At 43.0% G+C, this 21,503-nt stretch overlaps 1 protein-coding gene across 1 annotated transcript in view; it reads left to right on the top strand.

The window, feature by feature from the left end:
- The window catches only part of LOC142765972 (uncharacterized), a 156,535-nt gene extending 146,284 nt beyond the window's left edge, over positions 1-10,251 (top strand). The window contains exon 18 of the mRNA XM_075867780.1: positions 10,192-10,251. Coding sequence (XP_075723895.1) covers positions 10,192-10,251 — 60 coding nt within the window. The remainder of the gene's footprint in view (positions 1-10,191) is intronic.
- Positions 10,252-21,503: the final 11,252 nt, after the last annotated feature.

A 21,503-nucleotide genomic window follows, 5' to 3' on the forward strand; every position in this document is an offset into this window, starting at 1 on the left:
GTAATATTGTGTCCATGAATCTTTGAAAGGTGGCAGCAAAGTAACAGAAGCCAAAAGTCATGCCGATAAACTCGAGTAGCCCATCCGGAGTTATTAAAGCAGGGTTTTTCTTGTTTCCAGGTTGCATAGGTATTTGTCGATAACCTGATCGCAAATTAAGCTTCGAAAAATGAGAGGCAGCCGGCGTGCAAACAATGGCGTCATTATTCCGCGGTAAATAACTTACATCTGTCTTTCTCAGAGCATTTAAACACATATAGAGTATGCAGAATCTACAGGAACCATCCTTTTTTGTGACAAGATTTACCGATGGTGCCCATGGGCTGTACGACTCTTCACGAAACCTTCACTTGTTCCTCGAATGTCCTTCACTTGTCCCTTCGCATGTCCTTCTCTTTTTTAGCAATAACTTTGAGCACATAGGATGACCATCAGTAGGGATTTGGTGAATGAGGTGTGCTGAGCCAGTGTCCTATCTGCGACGAGGGCGGTACAACGGTAACTGAAGGTTTCCATCTCCAACTTTGAAGTGGAAAGCAACAATATACCTTGAAAGGAATGTTGATGTTTTCCGATGCCTTCTTTCAGCAGAGCCTGCATTGCTGCTGATGTCTTGGCTGAGTCAGAAGCCTTCTCGTAATATCTGAAAGCTATGTACAGGCGTCACTTGTATTCAGTGCATAAATTCGTTACTTGAATTATAGTGTCAATATGATACATTGTAGTGTAGCCTGTAAGAAAACCTGCTTTACCCTTTGCTTGATTGACCTCGAATGATGCCTCAATTCTATAAGTTCTTATTTTAAACGCAAATCATTTCTTAGCAAACATCGGCGACATTGAGCGTATCTATCTATCTATCTATCTATCTATCTATCTATCTATCTATCTATCTATCTATCTATCTATCTATCTATCTATCTATCTATCTATCTAACCGCCTACGACAATTAGCTCTCCTGGCCGATCTAAAAATGGTATTGACACCAAACTTGTTATGGTATGACATGGCTGTATGAAGAACATATTTCTTTAGTCATAACGTGAAACTGATGGCACATACGTCATGAATCGCATAATGAATATTTAATGCTCCTGCAGCTCTTGCGGTGGTTTCGTTCACATGGCATGTTGCAAAACTGGTATGGTATGGTATGATTGCATGGCGAACACAAGCGACAGACCCTAACATGAAAATCATGCATGTGTATCACGTAATAACTTGATTACATGCCACGCTCACGTTGCGCTTGTAACCGTTTCGCTAGCGTAACATATACTGAATTAGGTATTAAAGTACGTGAATGGACGAGAAATGTATGTGACTGGTGCAAACATGAAAATCATGAGATGTGTGTCATTTACCAACACGACTACATGCCACGCTTATGGTGTGCTGGTTGCCGTTTGTCTAGCTTCACTTATACCAAATTTCGTATAACGAGACGTCAATGCATGACGAAGGTATGATACCGGTGCAAAAATGACAAACATGAGGTGCATGCCGTGTAACATCACTGCATACTACACTCCTGATGCGCTCGTGGCCGTTTCGCTAGCGTCACATATACCAAATTTCGTATTAAAGTACGTGAATAAATTCGAAGGTATGTGACTGGTGCAAACATGATAATCATGAGATGCTTGTTATGTAACAGCATGACTACATGCCACACTGATGATGTGCTCACAGCTGTTTTGCAATCTTCACATATGACAAATTTGTTATTTCGTGACGCCAAGGGATGACGAAGTTTGTGACTGGAGCAAACATGATAATCTTGAGATGCGTGTCATGTGAGAACATCACTACGTGCCACAGTCAAGGGGCCAATACATTTCGAAATGACGCGTTGCGCGTGCTCGCCAGCATTCATTTCGTCGCGTCACGACGGCATTGCTGCGCCATGTGCCGGTCCAGCCATATACTCGCAGGCGCGCGCCGCGTTGGATTGCTTTGGCGCATGCGCATTTCAGTGCGTACGGCGCTCGTCCGTTATGAAAATAAGGAGACACAGTGTTGTCTGGGTAACGCATTGGTGTGAAATGCCGCATGTCGCATTTTGCGCCAGTTGCCATCGGCTGGTCGCGCTTGGCGTCAAACTATAAAGTGCTCGCACTTCTTCAAACATGATGATCATGACACGGAAGTCCAAACATTTAAGCATGACGATCATGACACGCAAGTCATATACGGCATCATTTACCGCCACCTCGTAACGATGCGCTGATTTTAAAAGGACATATCAACATTTGTTACTCGTGTTTCGCATATCCTTTATTTTCACTTTACGTGGGATCTGCCGAACTTTTGTAAATAGTGTAGAACGAATGGACCGTAAGCTGATCGGCCTGTAATTTTTCAAGCCCTTGACGTCTTCTATCACATGAAATAAAATGCTTTTGGCATTCTTTAGAGATTGTGTTACATTTTCGATAAAAAGGCTTCCTATAAAGTCTGACCAGATTTGCTAACGCAATTTCTCCACCAAGTTCCACGAGGTTCCAAGTTAACGTATGCTCACCAGCTTCTTTGCCACTTTGCATTCGTTCTGGAATTTTGTTACTTGCCCTGCTATTAGTGGTAGAATGTCGAATTTCTCTTGGCTAATATTGCTTTTTACGATGTAATTCTGGTTGTTTAGGCTTCTGTAGAGCTTTCTGTAGAATTCCTTCACCACATAAACTAAACTATTCATACTAGTTATCATATGCATACATAATATTTTTGCTTATGCCTCAGTTTGCCTTCGCAGCATCCAGGCTTCTGCCGCTTTTAACAGCCAACTCAATTCTCTCCATGCTATACTTTCTGACGTCAGCAAGCATCCGTTCATTGATTAACTTCGGAAGCTGCACTAGCTCTATATTGTCGATTGCATTTGAGGCTTCATGTTATGGCATCTCTTAATGAGTATTTTCGTCTTGTGAGATAGTTTGCCAGTGTTCTATTTAGTGATTGTATGTCCGACTTTCATTGCACAATCTTTGATGATATAAGTGAGATTATCATTCATTGTGTCGACTTTAACGTCGGTTACTTTGTTTAGACCCTCTAGTCTACTCTGTAGCAAAACTTTAAAATCCTTTAATTTTCTTCTCACCACTACCTGATTTTAGCGCACAGGTTTATGGCATCGCTTCTTTAAGTCTAGTGGAATACGAGTTCTTAACATTTTATGGTCACTGCATCGGATCTTCCTAAGTACTTCAACATCCTCTACAATGCCTGAGTGGGCACACAGAATAAAATCAATTATATTTTTACTTTTGTAATTAAGACTTTCCCATGTCCACTCACGGTTAACCAATTTTCTGAAGGTATTCGAAATCCGTTATTTATTACGTTTTTAGAACGTCACTAATAACGCTTTTCTGACAATTCTGGAGCCGATGTCTAATGTACGCTCTGGCCTGTCCCTCCTTTTCTATAGAAATTAGGTCACCCATCAGAAGAGTATGCTCTGTCTTTATTGACAGACTCTACGTTTTCATAGAAGCAATCGAGCAAGAGATTATCATGACTCGATGTAGATGCATAGGCCTGTACCATTTTTATCTTGAACATTTTGATAAACTTAATTACGATATCTTGCACCCTGTCACTGATGTTATAGTGTTCCTCCATGTTGCGAGATATATTATTGTGTATAACAAACCAGACCCCTATGCCGACTCTGGCAATTAATTCATGGTAGCATAAGACTGGTCCATTCTTCAGCACTGTATAGGCCTCAAATGTCCTCCTAACTTCGCTGAGCCTTGTTATATCTCATTTACTCCTTTCTATTTCCTCGAACAGCAAAGCTAGACTAACCTCATAGACAGCGTTCGAGCATTGAACATAGGTAAGTTCAGATGTAAGGCAGGAAGGCACGATCATTTCAATACTATTCAATGCTATTCACCGCGTTTATACAAGAGGTTTTCACGGCCCCAGATTTGAAAAAGGTAAAATTAAGAGTTATTGTAGAGCACCGTTGCAATGTGTGCTTCGCGGATATTATTGATTTGATGAGCAACTTTGGGGAAGAACGACAGCTCATGATTTCTCAACTAGACACAGAAAACAGAATAGTAGGTCTGAAAATGAATACGCACTAAACGATAATGAAGCGCAACAGTCTCAGCAGAAAAGAGCACTTAGCGATAGGGTGACAGACGCTGAAAGTTGTAAAAGAATATGTCTTTTTAGGAGAGGTAGTAACCGCTGAGCAGAACCGCAGGAGTGAAATAAGTAAATAAATAAGAATGGGGCAGACCCAATTTGTCAAGCAATCTTAAACCATGAATAGTAATCTGCCACTAACGTTCAAAGGGGAGGTATATAAAAGCTGTGTCTTGCCGATACCTAACTATGGTGCAGAAACCTGATGGTTTAAAAAAACGGTCGAGCTTAAATTGAGAACGTCGCAGCGAGCGCAGGAAGTTAGTATGATAGGTGTACCCTTAAGAGACAAGAATAGAACAGAGTGGGTCAGGGAACAAACTGCGCTTAAGGATGTCGTAGTTGCAATCAAGAAAGAGAAATGAAGGAGAAGAAATTAACAGGGTCACGTACTTTTCATATTTCTAGCAAAATACACTGTTTTTTTTTTGGTCTTGTACCCGAACACCTGAAAATCATTCTTGGCAATTGCATGAACAAAAGGCAAAAATGTCAGTGTCAGCTTCGTGTGTGTGGAATCCATACAAAGTGTGTGACGTGAATAAAATTGAAACTGTCCAAAGGAAGTCTGTTCGCTTCATTTTTCATCGCTATGACCACGATTTTTCGCCCTCATCTGGAATGAAATCTTTGAAGCTATCTCCATTGTGCGCTAGGCGTGACATTGATTCTTTGAAACTTTTGCACTCTTATGTTCACTAATCATGCCGGCTTTCTAATGATAATTACATCGTGTATGCTAATGCTCTGCCAACTAGACGTGGTCACAATCATAACATAAGGCCACTCTTCGCGCGTACTAATATGTTGAAATACAGTTTCTTTCCGAAAATAATTGTCTACTGGAACGAACTACCAGGTTCGGTTAGTTAAATGAATATGTCATATTTTTTGGAGACAATGGAATGAAATTGCTGTCCTCTTTTTTTTATTTATGTACCCAGTTGTGCTTAGAATGTGGTGATTTGTTGTTGTGAATCATTGTTGTGATTTGTTCTGAAGAACTTGTTTTGATGTTTCTCATATTCTTTCCTGCTGTATGTACCCCACTCCTGCAATAGCCCTGAATTGGGCTGCAGTATTTGAAAATAAATAAATAAAAGAGACAGGATGCCAGATTACAAGCTTCAGCATTGCTTTACATTTTATGACCCACACAGTGCATGTCGATGAGTAAAACTCTTTAAAATGTAAAAACTTGAGAAAACACATTTGTTTATGTCTTTTTCGCTGTTGTCAATGCTGGTGAAAGCTAACAACGCTTACACTGGCAACGCGTGAGCACACATGTCTTTTAATCTGCTTTGCACGGAGATCAAACTCATGGAATAAAAAGTCATGAGAGAATTTTACTCTTCCTATTGGCTGAGCTCATCCGTATGCACCCCACGCCTGCCACCAACTTATGAATTTGACTACAGAAATTGGCGTCAGAATTTTTCAAGATTTAGATGACATCTTGCACAAGGAAAGTGCAGAAGTGGAATGCGAGAAGTTCAGCTAATCTGTTCATCTAAACTCACACATTTGCTACAAATGATCTGCATTTTTTCTTCGGCTAGTGCCGATGGCGCAGAACATCAGCAAATGCAAAGTCGTGGTGCCGCGCTTGGCCAAAGTGACGTTTAGGTAAATTACAATAAGGTATTATGACCATTTCGTTTTACTTCTCTTCCCCTGCATGGCAAGGACATTTGGTCAACCCCCACTTTCTGACTATCGTTCACAGATTAGTATTTTGGCAAACCTCAAAAATTCGCTCAACAAAGTTGTGACCTCGCAGATCAAGCACAAGTTTCTGACGATTAGCTCTTCAACAAAGTGGTCTTTTCAACTCTTTGCTTGTTTGCGTTGTCTGACTGCCCCAGAGATGCTAGGTGCCTGCTTCGGACCTAGCGTCTGAAACAGCGTGGTGCTGCTCTGCATACGCTATGACCACTTAAACAGTGCTGCAATTTCGGATGCTTATCTACTACCTTTTATTGACTTAGTATTATCAAATAAGGCTAATGTAGGAGTGCTTCAACCTTCTATTGTTTTCGCGGTTTCTTACACTTTCAGTCCCGTTTGTAATAACAGTTCAAAAACAATTTTATTGCAATGACGATAATATGAACCCTTACGGCAGAATTTAGCCGCTGGTGTAACTTACCCCATATATATATATATATATATATATATATATATATATATATATATATATATATATATATATATATATATATATATATATATATATATATAAATTTATATATATATATACATATAAATTTATATACATATATATATATATATATATATATATATATATATATATATATATATATATATATATATATATATATATATACAAACATTCATGAAAGAAAAAACCCCAAAAAACTTTGGCACGCGGAATCCAAATTAGGTCCGCTCAATTGCGAATGCAAGGCGTAAACCAATGAGCCACCGAGGAGCACGTCCTTCACCCATCGGCAAGCTGTTATTATTTTCTACCGCTGCTCTAAAGCATCTCGGTAGGAATTATTGTATGTGCAGCATAAACAGCAAGATGACGCAACTTGCGTGCGTCGCCACATTGTGCAGCAGCGCATGCTTTAATCTCCCATGCATACTTTGCGCCGCTTGAACGGGGTGAGCGCCACGGCTTTGCGCGCTCTTCTATCGTGATGAGGTGGAGGGTAGGATCGGACGTCTTGACTGGCCTCGGACTTTACCTGGAACGACTCTGTTGTAGTTACCGGGTGCACGAAACTCACTGTAGTTAATGCTGTCTCCGTTTGTGCACGCGCTTTCAGACACAGCGAAGTAACAACAAAGACGCTTATTTGCGCACATCTTTACATGTGAGCACGTTTGTGCGTCATTTGTGAGTGAGAAACGCGGGGCACGTTTCTATATTCCTTCCATTCTGCGCGTGTCCTTTCAATTTGTTTTTATCTTGTTCATTGCTTTTCCTTTGCGGCAACGCTTTGCTTTTTTTCTATGAAGATCTTTCGAGTATGCCCATGTGCGCTTCGGAGGATAAATTCAAAAGTTAATCTTAATGCCTAAGGATTGTCGTTTTAACAACTATCTCAGCAAGCTTCTTATTGTTGCGCCTTGTCCAGTGGCGGCGGTGGAATGTACACTATCCGCTTATTTCAGAAATATCTCGGCACATGCGCATCTTCCTCTTCACCGAGAGCTCAAGGAATAAAATTATGTTGCTCACCACTCTGCTGCTGGAGCTCCTAATAACCAGGGCAGCAGCACAGGATGCTAGCAGCGCAGCAGCAGCTCGGGCTCACCGCCAAGATCTTGCTGTGACAGCGAGAAAGGGGAGGGCCAAGCGAAGAGTCTCGCCGCCAAGTTAACTTACAGCTGCCAGCCAGCGATGTAGAAGCGAAGTGTGCGCGCGGTCAAATGGACCCTGCGGTCAGGGGTCGTGAAGGGGAAGCCAACAGCTAGCTGCCTGACGCAGCTAGGTATCACCGACGTGAGCTTCAGCACGACTTTCTCAGCCACACGTTCGCCCCCAGATGCGACAGCTGCAAGGTGTGCGACTGCTTTTGGTGGTTGAACAACAACATGACTATAATCGCAAGCATCCGCTACGAGGAGTTTCTCGGCAACGCTGTCACTGTCCTTCAATGAGACTTTCCTATTGTTTCAATGCAATAGGCTCAGCCACAATGCTACAGGTAGTACAGAGTTTTTAACACATAAGATGCTTTTATGGCGAAAAATTTTCCTACGACGAGGTTTGCCAATGGGTGCTGATATCCTACCAAATCCTCAAATATGCATGCTATCAACTCCATTGAAGAGCGCCACTTAGCTCCTCGTCTACCATTTATGAGCGTCAGGCGTTTGACTCACGGCAGTAGCAAGTGCTGTATAGGGGGGCAGGTGGTTAACATGCTGATTGACATGGCGAATACTATGTGTGTGCCGTGGGACGTGGCTGAGGAAGCTGCCGTTGACGTACACAATAAGCGCCAGCTCGTAATAAATCCTTTCACAGAAATGGTTCCCGTAAGAAACGTCACGTGTACATGCCTGGCTCAAACACCTCGAACAGTCACATAATGCAAATACTTTTGATTCAAGATGGACTGCAGCCGCCTCCTGGCAAAAGCAGAAGACGATGGGAAGGCCAACAATTACGAGATAGAGCTTGCGCCCGAAGTTACCGACTTCAACAATTTTTACAGGCTACCTTGGTGCGTGATGAAATGATGATTCTTTGGAAAAATACTTTTCAAGTCATAAATTATATTTTTGAAAGAAAACCAAGTCCCCGAGCTCATCAAGGGACACCCTTGTTGTCTTTTTGGAAAAAAATTCTTGTGTACTATAATATATAAAGTTCACGAATATTCCTATAGTGCAAACAAATATAACTCATAAACATTGTGTATGTAGGGTGTTTATAACAAAGTTCTCATGCCTATATGTGATGGTACTATATGTCTACTGTAACTTTCAAGGTTACCCAAGTATTTTTCAATATGCTGCTCTCACATTATTTGCTTTGAAGTAATGGCACTGATTTTTCGGTGTAAAGCGGAATTTCCAGTGGCATACATTGAGTTTGCTTTCGTATTTGCTGAGAATTTCGAAGAATAATTTGAACTAGTTATGATTGACCTTGGGCGATTCCAAAGTTCTAGACAATTCTTTGAGTAACAAAATCTGTCCCCACCACACGAAAAGTCTACCTCGAGCTTACCGAGGGTAGACGGTGATTCAGTGCAAATGCGCTGCTACAAAGGGCTTTGGAACACGCCAGGAATGTTCTTTCGTTAATTCGACCCGATATTCCGAGTGGATGGCGTATGCGGCAGTGAGAATCAGCCACGCAGGCACTATCACCAACTCGACAATGGTCCGTACGATTGTGTCCGAAATCGCGGAGCAAGTGGCGCTTGCGTTGGCCTTGCTGGATAACAAGAACTCCAAAAGTTACATCGACTAGAGATGGGTTATCGAAGCATTTGCCGAAGGAACAATATCGCAACCAGCGTTGCAAATTCTTCAGGACAAATACATCAACCCACACACACTCGATTGGTTTTCAGTTCATATGGGACGCATGAGGGAGCCCCGCACAATGTCAATGAGTCAGCCCACATAGCTTCGCGAAGACTAGTAAACCGCGTAGCTATCAGAGGGCATGACGCTGATGTTCTAGGCAACCATGACCATCCCATCTCGTATAATGAAGTGGAAAAATATTGTTACCTGGCGTGGAGACAATACCCTTCACCACACAGAAAACTAAGCCGACCTCACGCACTGACACCCAGGCTTCTTCAACTCGGAACGTACCATAACCCCGCGCTGCTGAAGAAAATCTATCCTGAAATGCTGCCAGCAAGTTCATGTTCTTTCTGCGACGACATAGCTACCTTGAAACAAATGCTATGGCGGTGCCTCACGCTACATTGTGGGAAAGTCATCACACCATCCAAATGAGAGGGTGCTATTGCAAGCTCCGGACTCCAACAACAGGTATAGGCAGTCCGCTGGGCCCGCCACGAAGCAGAGAGACTTGGTCTTTTTTTTCGACTTTGGAGTGGCCCGCAACGCGCTAAAGCGCGTTTTTCATGACCGAATAAAGTTTATCCATTCATCTGTAAAATTCAGTGTGCCGAAAGGTTAAGTCACTTTGTTTTACTGCAGGCGATAGTCATCCTCGTTATCATTCATACAAGCCTTTGCTCCGTCCCTGTCCTGTGTTTTCTGTTGCTGCGCTGTAAATAGGATAATGACAGAAGCTGCGATATGTTGAAGAATACTCTTGTCCGTATGAGAAGAGTTCACAGCATCGCCTGGAACTCAGAGAGTCACTCTCCCAAATATTCTGAAGAGGTGTAAATATGATTTGAAAGAATGTCAACTGAGCTCTCGCTGAGAACAACAAAATCGACAGCTAAAGTAGAACCTGAAATAATAAATACTTTTCAAAATACAAGTGTGACATTGTATGTACCCGTTCATTTTTCTCTTTTTTAATTGTCACACTGTCCTCTTTCCAGAAATGGCTGGCCACTGCATTTCACGGTGGCTTGATTCCTGTTGAAAGGGCAAGTCTTTAATCTCTCACTCTAATCAATATCACGATGTTAACAAAATGCCCCAATTTTTATAATAATCTATCATATATATATATATATATATATATATATGACCATCGTGTCATTTATCATATGTGTACACTCACATAGATACCAAAAAAAGAAAAGATGACCAACAAGCTCTAGGAAGGTTGCTGCATACAAATCTCATATAATTGAGCTCTTCAACCAGACATTGTCAATTCTTTTACGCTACCTCCAATGCCAATGGATGGCCCAACTAATAGTCTGCTTTTTATTAGTCTAATATATTGCTACAATTTTTTTAATTTTAAATAAAAATATGCGTGTCCTTGTCAAATTTCTGTAACTATACGCTATAGAGTTCTTGTCAGTGGTGTTATTAAAGCGCCTTCAAGTGAAATCTCGAGGCAAGTACTTATTTGCTTTATTTATGTATAAACAAAACTTGTCATAGAGGATGAAATTCATTTGTATGACGTGTCGTGCAGGACAATTTTCGTGAAGAAGTGCATTCTTTCAGCATAATGTCCAAGGTCTGAAAGCGTTTATAAAGGTCATGTCTTAACGAGAACTATAACTCTCTTTGCTGATTTCCAAAAAACTAGATGCTTATTGCAATGAGAATGACAATAGTAAAAGTTTCCAGCTTATATGGCTGCCAGAGGACGATTGAAAACAAGATAGTGCAAGGAGCATTTTCGTACATCCTCCCGACGAGCCTTAGTCCAAACACCTAAAGATTCGAGAGGATACAAAGGTCTTTGGATCACAGTCCCAATTGGTAAGCGCACCATAGGGGCCATGATGCGCCCATCACGTTCTATTAACACCTTGTCTACCACTGCCATCTTTCATAGCTTTCGCAGCAATAGTTAGTCGTAGACAAACACTACATGTCCTTTTGAATGGCGTTTGATGAGTTCCATGCGTATTAATGTGCGCTACGCAGATTGTTCAGGTATTGCTTTTGCGATCTTCGACAGAAGTGACCTGTTGATATTTATGGTATGTAAAGCTTCCTTCAAGATTGTTGGGCTAAGGCATAACATCTTCGCTAGTTAATATGGGCTGTGACGTCCGGCGCTTGGCAAATAATTGATGACTGCTTCAGTTGTAGTCAGGATCGTCGTAAGTTAGGCAAGTGTGCAGTAAATGTTTGCCCTTCACAGGCCGTACTAATCTTTCCCGAAAGCAACCCCGCCACGGAGCTAATTCGGCAATGAAGGGCCAGTGGATGCGATGCGGACAAGAATAATTTTGAAGTTCTTTCCTATCTACGGTTTTTTTAACCTCTGTAAGCCACGTGGTGCTCGAATAAATGTTTTTGCGTTGTCTCAGAAAATAACTCGATGCACTCATCTTCTTGCCGCAAATCTTGTGAACGCATTGAACAAGCTGTCGATTGGCATGTCTTTTACCAATTCAATATGTATCGCTTTTGTGACCACACATGTACAAAGGTGATTGTCGCACTTCTTGTTTTTGTCCTGAACATTTTGTGTATAGTGGGCCAGCGAAATTTGTGCCTGTCACCTCAAAATGCAACGTCTTTGTTGCTCTCTCGGGAGGCAAAAGGCAAAAAACTTCAGTGGCGGCTCTACAATTGAAGCGGTCTCAAGTCCGGCATCTTTTCAGTGTTCATTTGACTACCGGACAGCCCTTCATTGATTAAAAGTGTTCTCTTAGTTCTTTGGGCGTGTAGAGAGGCCCAAGATGCAAAAGGTTCCTCTGCGTTCCTTCAATTATTAGTGCAACTTGAGAATGCTTTGACGGGAGCACAATCAAATACCTGGTGTCGAAAGGCATTTCGACATTTTCGAGATGTTTCCCAACTCTATGTACTCCACGACTGTCTATGAATACACTGAGATTATGTACGGGTGATCCCTTCGAAGTTATTGCTATGTGAAAAATGCACTGGAGGTCTTCGGCAAAAGCATCACGTTTCATCTCTCTGATCCGAAATATCTGAGCCTTGTTTATTTGTTCGGCGGTTACAAATACCCATTCTTCCTGGATGGAACACCTGGAGTTGTGCACAAAACGCTGCATTTATGCGACAACTCTGACCAGTTTCGTCAAGGAACTGAACTGCTTAATATTAAAGCTGAAGTTTTCACGGACTGCACAAATTTTTGAACACGAACAGACTTTTTTTCATAATCTGCAGTTTTGTCTTCACAGATGGTTTCACTGTATGGCCAATCAGCAGAAGAATGGGAAAGCCATAAAGGTTCATAGCACCAAACCGCAGTTGTTTTGAGCACTTCAAGTGAAACTCTTCGTGTTAAGAGGTCAGCGGCACTTTTTGCAGCTGAGCAGTGGCTGCGTTGATCTCAATCTGTGAGCCGTTCTATCCCCATCACTTTGTCAGCCCTGAAGCGCTTCCGCTGTGTCGTACAGCCCTGAACTCAGTGAATTGCGATGGTTGAATCTGCCCACAGAAAAGACTTTTTAACTTGTAGCGTAAATGACCGGGCCAGGTAGTCATTCAGTCGGGCACCCATTAGCATGCTCATCAATTCAAGTCTTGGAAGAGAAAGCATCTTTAGCGGGGCTACTCTTGATTTTGAAAATGTGTGATTTCCCCCCACTGCAGTTGTCTAGTGGCTAAAATACTTGACTGCTGATGCACAGGTCATGGTTTTGTATCCCCGCTGGAGTGGCTGCATTTTCGGGCGTGGTGAAAATGATGTAGGCCCGTGTGCTCTGATTTGGGTGCACTTCAAAGAATCACAGGTGGTCAAAATTCCTGGAGTCCTCCACTACGGCATCTCTAATAATCTTATGGTGGCTTCGGATCGTCAAACCACTCGTGTCAGTAAAGATGATCAAATTCGTAGTGTGAGGAACCAGGCGATAAACACGCAAGAAGGCAACTGCTTTGTATGCCTTAAGGCTTGCATCAGTAAATATATTCATCTCTATCTCGTCGTCTTCAGCACTGATAAAACATCCTGGTACTGTTACCGTGGGTCAATACACAGTGCAGTGTACGATTGGATCCACACTGCTTGCACCCCTTCGGACAATGCTGTATGCCAGCCGTTGCCTATGTCCCAAATTTCTTGGAAGAGCAATTGGGCAGTCAAAGTGACTGAAGAAAGCGGACCTAAGTGACTTAAAACACGTGCTGAGGCTTGAATAATGAATCTTTTGGTGTAGAAGTTTCAAGAAAATGTAAGATAGGTTCTGTAAAAAAGAGAAGGTGATCCTGCTATTTATCCCATACAAGTCGTAACACACGCGTAGTATTTCTTGTGGGGAAGGGCACTGTGTTCGTTGGACATCCAGTTTTTTCTTCTGAAATATCTGCTGCAACGTTATGAATTTCAGTTCTACTTTTGAAAGGACATGCTTGCCCTTTTCAATGTGCCCAGTAATTCTCCATAAAATTTTTTATCTGCTTCTTCCGTGTCGGCACCGGCAATGTGGTCGTCGACGTGGGGCTTTCGGCCAGTGTTTTCGCTTTTCTCTAACAGTTGTCCATCATGCTGACATGGTGACGAATCGTGGCAGCAAGCTGAAGTGTGCCACTGGTCACCCAGAACGGGACTCTTTTCATCCTCTAGACTGCAAGTGGAGGATTTGGTTTTTTTCGTAGTGGGTACTTCTTGAATCCAAAGGAAGCGTAGGGCACCTCTATATTTTTTTGTGATATTTGTAAAAACACCTTTTCTCTGTCTGCACACTGTTTGATAAGGTGCGTTCTGAAACTGAGCATGACCTTTAAGATATCTGGGTGTAGGTCTTGTCCTGAATTCAGTGCTTCATTGAGTGGCCCGCACTCGGTTTCACTCAACGACCAGCAAAGACCACTCTGATGCTAGTTTACGCGCTAGCAAGGCACAACGCAGCTCAGTGAGGCGTGTAATACATTCTGCTTTCTATGCTTACTGCGTTTTAGGAGCTGCTCAGTGAACTCAAGTTTGAGGTACCGACATGTGGCCTTGTCGTATTTTATCAGCGTTGCCTCATCATTCAACAATTTAATTTTGATGGTGGCCAAAAATTTCTTTGCAACTTCCTTTTGTCATCAAGACGTAAATCTATAAGCTTTCATGGAAAAGCTAATTCGTTTATTTATTTATTTATTTATTTATTTATTAGAATACCCTCAGGGCCCGTAGGGCATTACAGAGGGGGTGGGTACAACATATATAACACACAAGAAAAAAAGACAAAATAAAGAAACAAGTATCAGATGCGCAAATCAGGAAGGCAACATAAGTCAACTAAAAATGTATAAGAATTCAAGCACATACAAGACAAAGATAGATAATGGAAACTGCGTATAGTTACAAGCATTGCTGAGAAATTGCAGTCTTGAATAACAAAGGGTCTGTTATTGATACATTGTGAACCTAATAGAGGGCTTGAAAGCTTTGTCAATTCCTTTTTGCTCTTTAATGTGTGAAACCTGGTCCGCAAAACATGATTTCGAATTGCCAGAAAGAATTGAGCTAAGTCCTCAATGCATAATCGTTTTCCACTACAACACATTGAAGGACCACTACTATTGCACTGATGTGTCTGTACGGCACTGTTCCCTGCAGTGTCCACCTGAAGTGAGTATCAATCACAATTACGCCATCCTGAAGCTCGTGAATTTCACTGGTTACTAGACTCCAGCAGTACTCAGCGCCAATGACTCTACCATGGCCACTTGGGTCTAATTTTGCAGTTGGCAAGCTAACATCAGCCTGACCAGCCACTTTTATTTTGACCTCTTTCATCACGGCCTACGGCTAAACAAGCTCGTCCGAAGAAATCTGGGGTATCTACAAGGCCTTGAGACACTGCTATTTTTTGTCCTACTGACTCCTCAGCCGAAGCTGTACTCCCCTGCACTTTTTTCTTCATGGCACTGTCTGCTACCTCACAGGGAAATATGGTAGTCTTCCTGACCAAGTACTTCCGAATTCAGCTGACGTGTCAGCTATTCAGCCACGAATGTTTTCGGATATTCGCCACCAAATAGTACACGCTACCAAAATGTTTACTAAGTACCGTTTGCCTATATTTGAGCTGTCTGAAGCAGTGCAGTTGTCGTTTAGTCATCGTTGCTACCTGTGGTAGAGTGCAATTCGACTTCTGTGTTTGCAGCAGACTTCCGCGCAGGATTGCACATTCGAGTAAGGTGCGTCTTACTGCGCATTTTACAATTCGCTCCTTCGTTGCGACATTCTGGCGATGTGTGCCTTTTATTTGAACAGCAGAAGCATCTACGAACTTTGAGGGGTACTCCATTTCTTTTTTACAGAGAAAGTTGCGTCTGGCCTTCCTTCGTCACACGCTCTCGAGTGGCACAAAACGCACAAGGCGCTTTGTGTTTCGAATCACTGGCCTATAGGAGTGAAGCTGCTGACGCCCACGAAGCTCGGGAGATTTCTTTATCAAAACGTGGTTTTGTTCTACTGTCTTTGACTTCTCTCTGCCCAATCTGCAACGCCTTTTCTCGGATCTCCAGCTCGTTTTAAGAAACACTGAAAACTTGCAATGCCCAAGCTATTTTTTCTTCTCTGCAGAACAATGTTTGTGATATTCTACCACTAGTTGACCTGACAGTATTAGCAGAAGTGTGGAGGTGAGCATTGCTGCAAAGCTGTCTGTCTGAAGTAGAAGAGTCGTGTAGACGGCTATATTTCACTGCATGATGTCATAGAGCCGACCAACACCTCTCAACGCGTGCCTGCTTCGTACAAATCGCTTGTCCGGCAACTGCGAAAGATGCTCCTGAATAAGCACATCCGTGTGTGTGAACTGCTCCTTCAAAAGCTCGATGAATATATTATAGTTCGCTGCGGTCGCTTGTATAACTGGCCCCACCACTAGTGCCCTTCCACAAAGCGCTGAGGGCGAATACAAAAATTTCTCTCCGTCGGAAAGTGCACCGCCGTCATCTGTAGCTTGCTGGTATTGCTCTCAGATGGACTGCCACTCCATGGCGGCGGCGCCTCTAAACCGCTGCAGCTCGAGTTAAGGCAACTTCACCTTTGAGCCATGAGCTCTTAGATTCCTGTTGCGAGTGGCCGTAGATGCCTCCGCCACTGTGATGGCGTTGGTCGTTGTCCTCCTGCTTGTTGTTTGAGCCTTGCGACGCGGGTTACAATTCTGTCATTGTACGTGATTTTACATGCGTAGTTCTCGTCGACTTCTTCGTCTGGCACAATTGGGTTGACGGCAGCGTCCACCTCGTTAAGCTCTGTTAGCAGAGCTCCAAATTTTGCTTACAGCATATTTCGGTCGCTTCGGCTGCTTGTGCTTCTAGCTACAAATATGCATCGAATATCAACTCTGTCGCTTGGGTTCTCAGAGCACTTCGTTTTTTTCTTAAGTCGTTCCATCATACCTCCGTTGTTACGTTGCTTTCTGCAGCATGGAGGTAACGTCCTTAGGCGTCGTTGTCAGAAACGCTAAGTCCGAGGTTGTTGCACCTCTAAGAATTGTTGAGTTAACGGTATAGTCAATCGTAATGCCGACACCTGATGGCTTCTTTGTAATGCTGAACTGACGGGGGCTTCAGCTCCCCGGTTTCGGCACCAAATAAAGAAAACTTTTGTGAGACTAAAAAGACGCACCGCGCCTTCATTGCGGATTTAGAAAAGACTGATGTTTATTGCGATGATAATGACAGTGGTAACAGTTTTCTGATTACTTGGTTGTCAGAGGACTATTGAAAACAAGCTAGTGTTAGCAGATTTTACATGCCAACAATACCTTGCCTAATTCAATAATTGACAAAGCAACAGAGATGAAGCTGATTTGAACAACTTAAAGCTGAGATTGTCGCTGTGCTGTCTTTCTAATGGGCCATTCATGTTGCACAGTGCCCCACTTAAAAGTATGAGCAAATTTCAGTCGCCTTTTTAACCGGCGTACTTCTCAGTTCTTGCATGTTCAACAATATTTTTATTGTGAAAGTGTTTTTGTTACCGTCGTTCACTATGACATCAGTGTTGTATTTTTGTCACAAAAATGACGTCGAAAATGCGCAAGATCTGAAGAGAAAAACGAAGTTTTCTTAACAGCAGTCGAGCCCACAGTCCCTAAATCCGCAGCCATGAAAGCCGGGCATGGTACCACTGCGTCATAGCCGCATACTTGGCACAGCCAAACAGTACGTCTTCTTATATCTACCAATGGCTTCTCACAGCATTCTTGGAACACTGTGCAGTAAAGAATTATGACGATTACAACCGTGATTAGTTCTAGCACCACCTTGTTTACAAGCCTCCACGTCATTCCGTGCATTTGCAATAGGAAAAGTGGAATATATTCAACGTCTTGAGACACCTTCGGGTTGCAACTTACCCCGAGCATCGGCGTGGTTCATAACATCCACTCATACTGAGAATAGCACCACAACACCTACCGGATTCACTTGCTTTAACTCCGCCTTACCCACTTACACTTCCCCGCGAATGAACGCTGATGCCAAAGAGACGGCATGACACGCGTTGTGTTTTCCTCTCATCTGGCAGTGGCATTGATTGATGGTTCGATGGATTGATATGTGGGGTTTAACGTCACAAAACCACCACATGATTATGAGAGACGCCGTAGTGGAGGGCTCCTAAAATTTAGACCACCTGGGTTTTTTTAACGTGCACTCAAATCTGAGCACATGGGCCTACAACATTCCGCCTCCATCGGAAATGCAGCCACCGCAGCCGGGATTCAATACCATGACCTGCGGGTCAGCAGCCGAGTACCTTAGCCACAAGACCACCGTGGCGGTGCGGGTAGTGGCGTTCAATTACTCCGATATGCCGCGAGCAGGCGACCTTATCTCTACTCTGGCGTCCACCCAGGCACAATTTTCTAGCTGTCTCAATAATTTCTCTGGTTCCGCTGTCGCCTAGTACAGCTATCACAGGCATCTATGAACACAATAGTTTGTTAAGTCATCAATGATGGACGCCAGTCGTGAGATTGAAGATCTTTGAATAGGCGTCAACGTCGCTCTATCCTTGTTAGGCAGTACTATAGTTGTGAAACATTAGGGTACATAGGGCAAACGCCTATATTTCAGTGCACAGTAAGCATTACCTACTTTTGTAAGGGCACATTGGCATTCACATCATACGTAATCTTTGAAAGAGGGATCAACCAAGTTCTTTGACAAGCACGCTGGTACGTTAGGATGGTTGTTATCAAGCTCTTATAATCGGTAGGTATGTGTTTGCCCACTGAATGAACTTTTCATGATTTAATGCTATAGGGCCATTGGAATACCGAGCATGCACAAGAGTCCGTTCAGCATAGCCAGAGACGCCCCCGTGCTCAATAAGCTTACCAGAATAACTGGCAGACCGGTCCGAAGCAATGTTTGCAAAGGTGTCTGTTCTGCCTACTTTCGCGTATTTACTGTGGGTTGAAACCAGGCACCAGCCCTGAGCTCACATTTGCGGACAAACTGAATTCTGCCTTCAACCTGTTTAAGAGGGTGACTCAGTTACTGATTTTACCTGCAACGTGAGGGCAACGCCGAGCAATGAAACATGATTGACGAGGCAACAACGCTGCCTGGCACCTAGCCGGAACAAGAAGCTGAGAATGCAAACCAAAGCAGTGTCACTAATGAGAACTGGGAATTGACTAAGGATAGAGATAGAACATTCAGGGAGAGGCGGATGAGAACGTGGACGGCTACCGACTCGTTAAAATGACGTGACTAGACGTTAGAGGGTGGCAAACGGCAGAATAATAACGAAATTGCCGAGAACGTGAGTGCTGAAAAATACATAAAAGTGGTCATTGTAATTCTCGAGAAAGAGGCCATATAGTACTGGATCGACGCCGTGGAGGTAATTCAAAACTATTAAAATGAAAGAATGGTAGGGCTGCAAGAGGCTGAAGACACCGAAAAGGTAACCGAGAAGCAATGTCCAGGAGGCTGTGGGAATAGAAGAGAATACCAAAGAGAGTGATAACACTTATTGTAATCAATGGCGTGAAAGAGACATTGCTGTAAATAGTTGATTCCTTTTCCGCATGACGAGTGATCGTTTGCTGCGTACAGTGTGCACACTCAGGCTGATGCGGGCTTTACCTGCATATGTAGTTGCTAGCACTGCATAAATGGTGCCGTCTGTGGGTATATCAGCCAAGCGATCTGCGTATGCTGCTTTTTACCGGCCCAATTTTTTAATGAGCACTTGTTTTTCGTAACACTCAAAAAGTGTACGAAGAGGTTCCGGATACAATTTTGCCTGTTGAATGTAGTTTTATGCCAATTCGTTATACGAAATGTCTGGGAACAGGCAAAAAGGCAATTCAAATAGGGATAGTGGCTTCCAGGACAACTAACGGGGACGAACAGAAAAAAGCACACACGCCACAGCGCTGACGTCAGCCTTCTTCTTTAGTACTGAAGAAAACGAGAACAGAAAAACATGAGGTGGGCAATGCTAATGAAGTACAGGGTGCACGGCTTAGCCTTCCACAGTGTGCCCCTCTCAACTTCGTTCGTGTTAGTGGCACTGTTAGCCGCCGCGGCCACTATAGACAGCTGTTGGGACGGTCACTTAGTTGCGAGAGCGTAAACCAAGATTTCACACTAACAGCACCCGACAACATCGTTGAGCTGGCCTAGCTATCCGCAAGATCTTAGGGCTCAGTGAGATGAGATAGGTGGAGCGTGCACACGGCGGTTCCTTCATTGTCGGATTCCCGATTTTGACCGTGAGCGTGGCCGTGTCCTCGAGCAGCTGGTATTCGCGCAAGCTCGTCGCCAAATCCACTCACGAGCAGAATGAGTGCCGCAACCCTATCCTTTCCACAACAGCCACTCCCCACGCAGATCTTTTGCGAGCTTTACCGGCCTGTTCTGCTGCGTCAACTTCATTTGCAAATCAGCGGCTCTGTCACCCCGCTGCAAAAGCACCGCCACAAGGTTACTTTGGTGTTAGTCGTACAGAGAGTTAAAAAGAACCTGTAAAAACTTTGGCCCCTGGTGCCCTGTTTTGAGATGAAAACGTTGAAGGGTGGGTTTAATCGAATAACACAATTAGGGCATAAGAAGCAAGTGTGTACCTTCCTCACACTTCCAATTCACGTATTTTTAGTGCGTCCTGCGAACACTTGGGCAAAGCTTGCAGAACCTACGATTGGTGGTGAAGGCAGTGGTACAGTAACCTAAAAACCAGCAAATGCGAGTGTACGGGCATGTAGCCTTCTAAAAGTAGCCTTCGAAGGTACGCAGTTCAAATTCACAATGGTTTTCTCGATTTTCGAAATTATTAAAGCTGCCTCGATTACACGTTTGTCGGGTATATCCGCATACTACATGAAAATCACGACATTCTATCTATCTCACTTGAAAGTTCAGCTGGGCTTATTGGAGCACTGGCTGGATATGAAAGTGCGATCAAAGTTGTGGCGTGCAGGAAGAAAATTGTTTCGCTGCTTAGCAGATCGGCTTTCTGCGTGGAAGAAAAAAAAATGCAACGAAATATTTGTTTCATACAATAAAAAGAAAGAACAAAATCAAATACTGTAGGCCAGTGAGGCAGATGTAACACTTCCCTGTGCTTTGTTTCCAATAGGTAAGAGGCTTGTAATCTCATTTGGCAGTGCGCAGACTTGTCCCGCATTTCACTTTAGCAGTATAGTAATTATTACTCCTGAAAATCACCAAGTTTGCAGGTCATGTTCAAGTGCTTTCGTTTGCTGGCTCTATGCGTGCACTTTGTATACTTTGTATCGTTAGCAATACATTATTAAATATTACGTTCTCATAAGTTTTATTTGTCTCTCTCACCTACAAACATTAAGTACTTTCTTAACAAGTGTGGTCGTGCTCTCAGGCGTAATGGAACAGATTTATTGCCAAGACAGTTCAATGTAGTGCCTAATGGCCACATTGGTATAAAATGTAAATATTCATAAAATTTGGTGAAAAAATGATACCCATAAACATGTTCTGCCCCAATCCAAAGCATCAATGTAACTGCACAACTTTATGGATGCCGTATACTGCGGGAAATATTTGTTACGCCAGTGCCTAAAGAAGTCATAACTCTTTGCATATTGTTCATTTTGTATTTTGCATGCAATATATTTATTTATATTGGTTATTCACACTTCCACTTTACGCTATCTGCGTTGGGCACAGTAGGCGAAAAGAACGCCGCCAGGCTCGAGGAAAGCGAACCAGCTTAAACGTTTCATTGCGCTTTTTTGCTTACTTACGGTGTGGATCAATGGGTGACGATCCACTTTGTGAAGGTGTCCTCAACGCTAAT

Source organism: Rhipicephalus microplus, chromosome 6 (genome assembly GCF_043290135.1).
Source record: "Rhipicephalus microplus isolate Deutch F79 chromosome 6, USDA_Rmic, whole genome shotgun sequence".
NCBI lineage: Eukaryota > Metazoa > Arthropoda > Arachnida > Ixodida > Ixodidae > Rhipicephalus > Rhipicephalus microplus.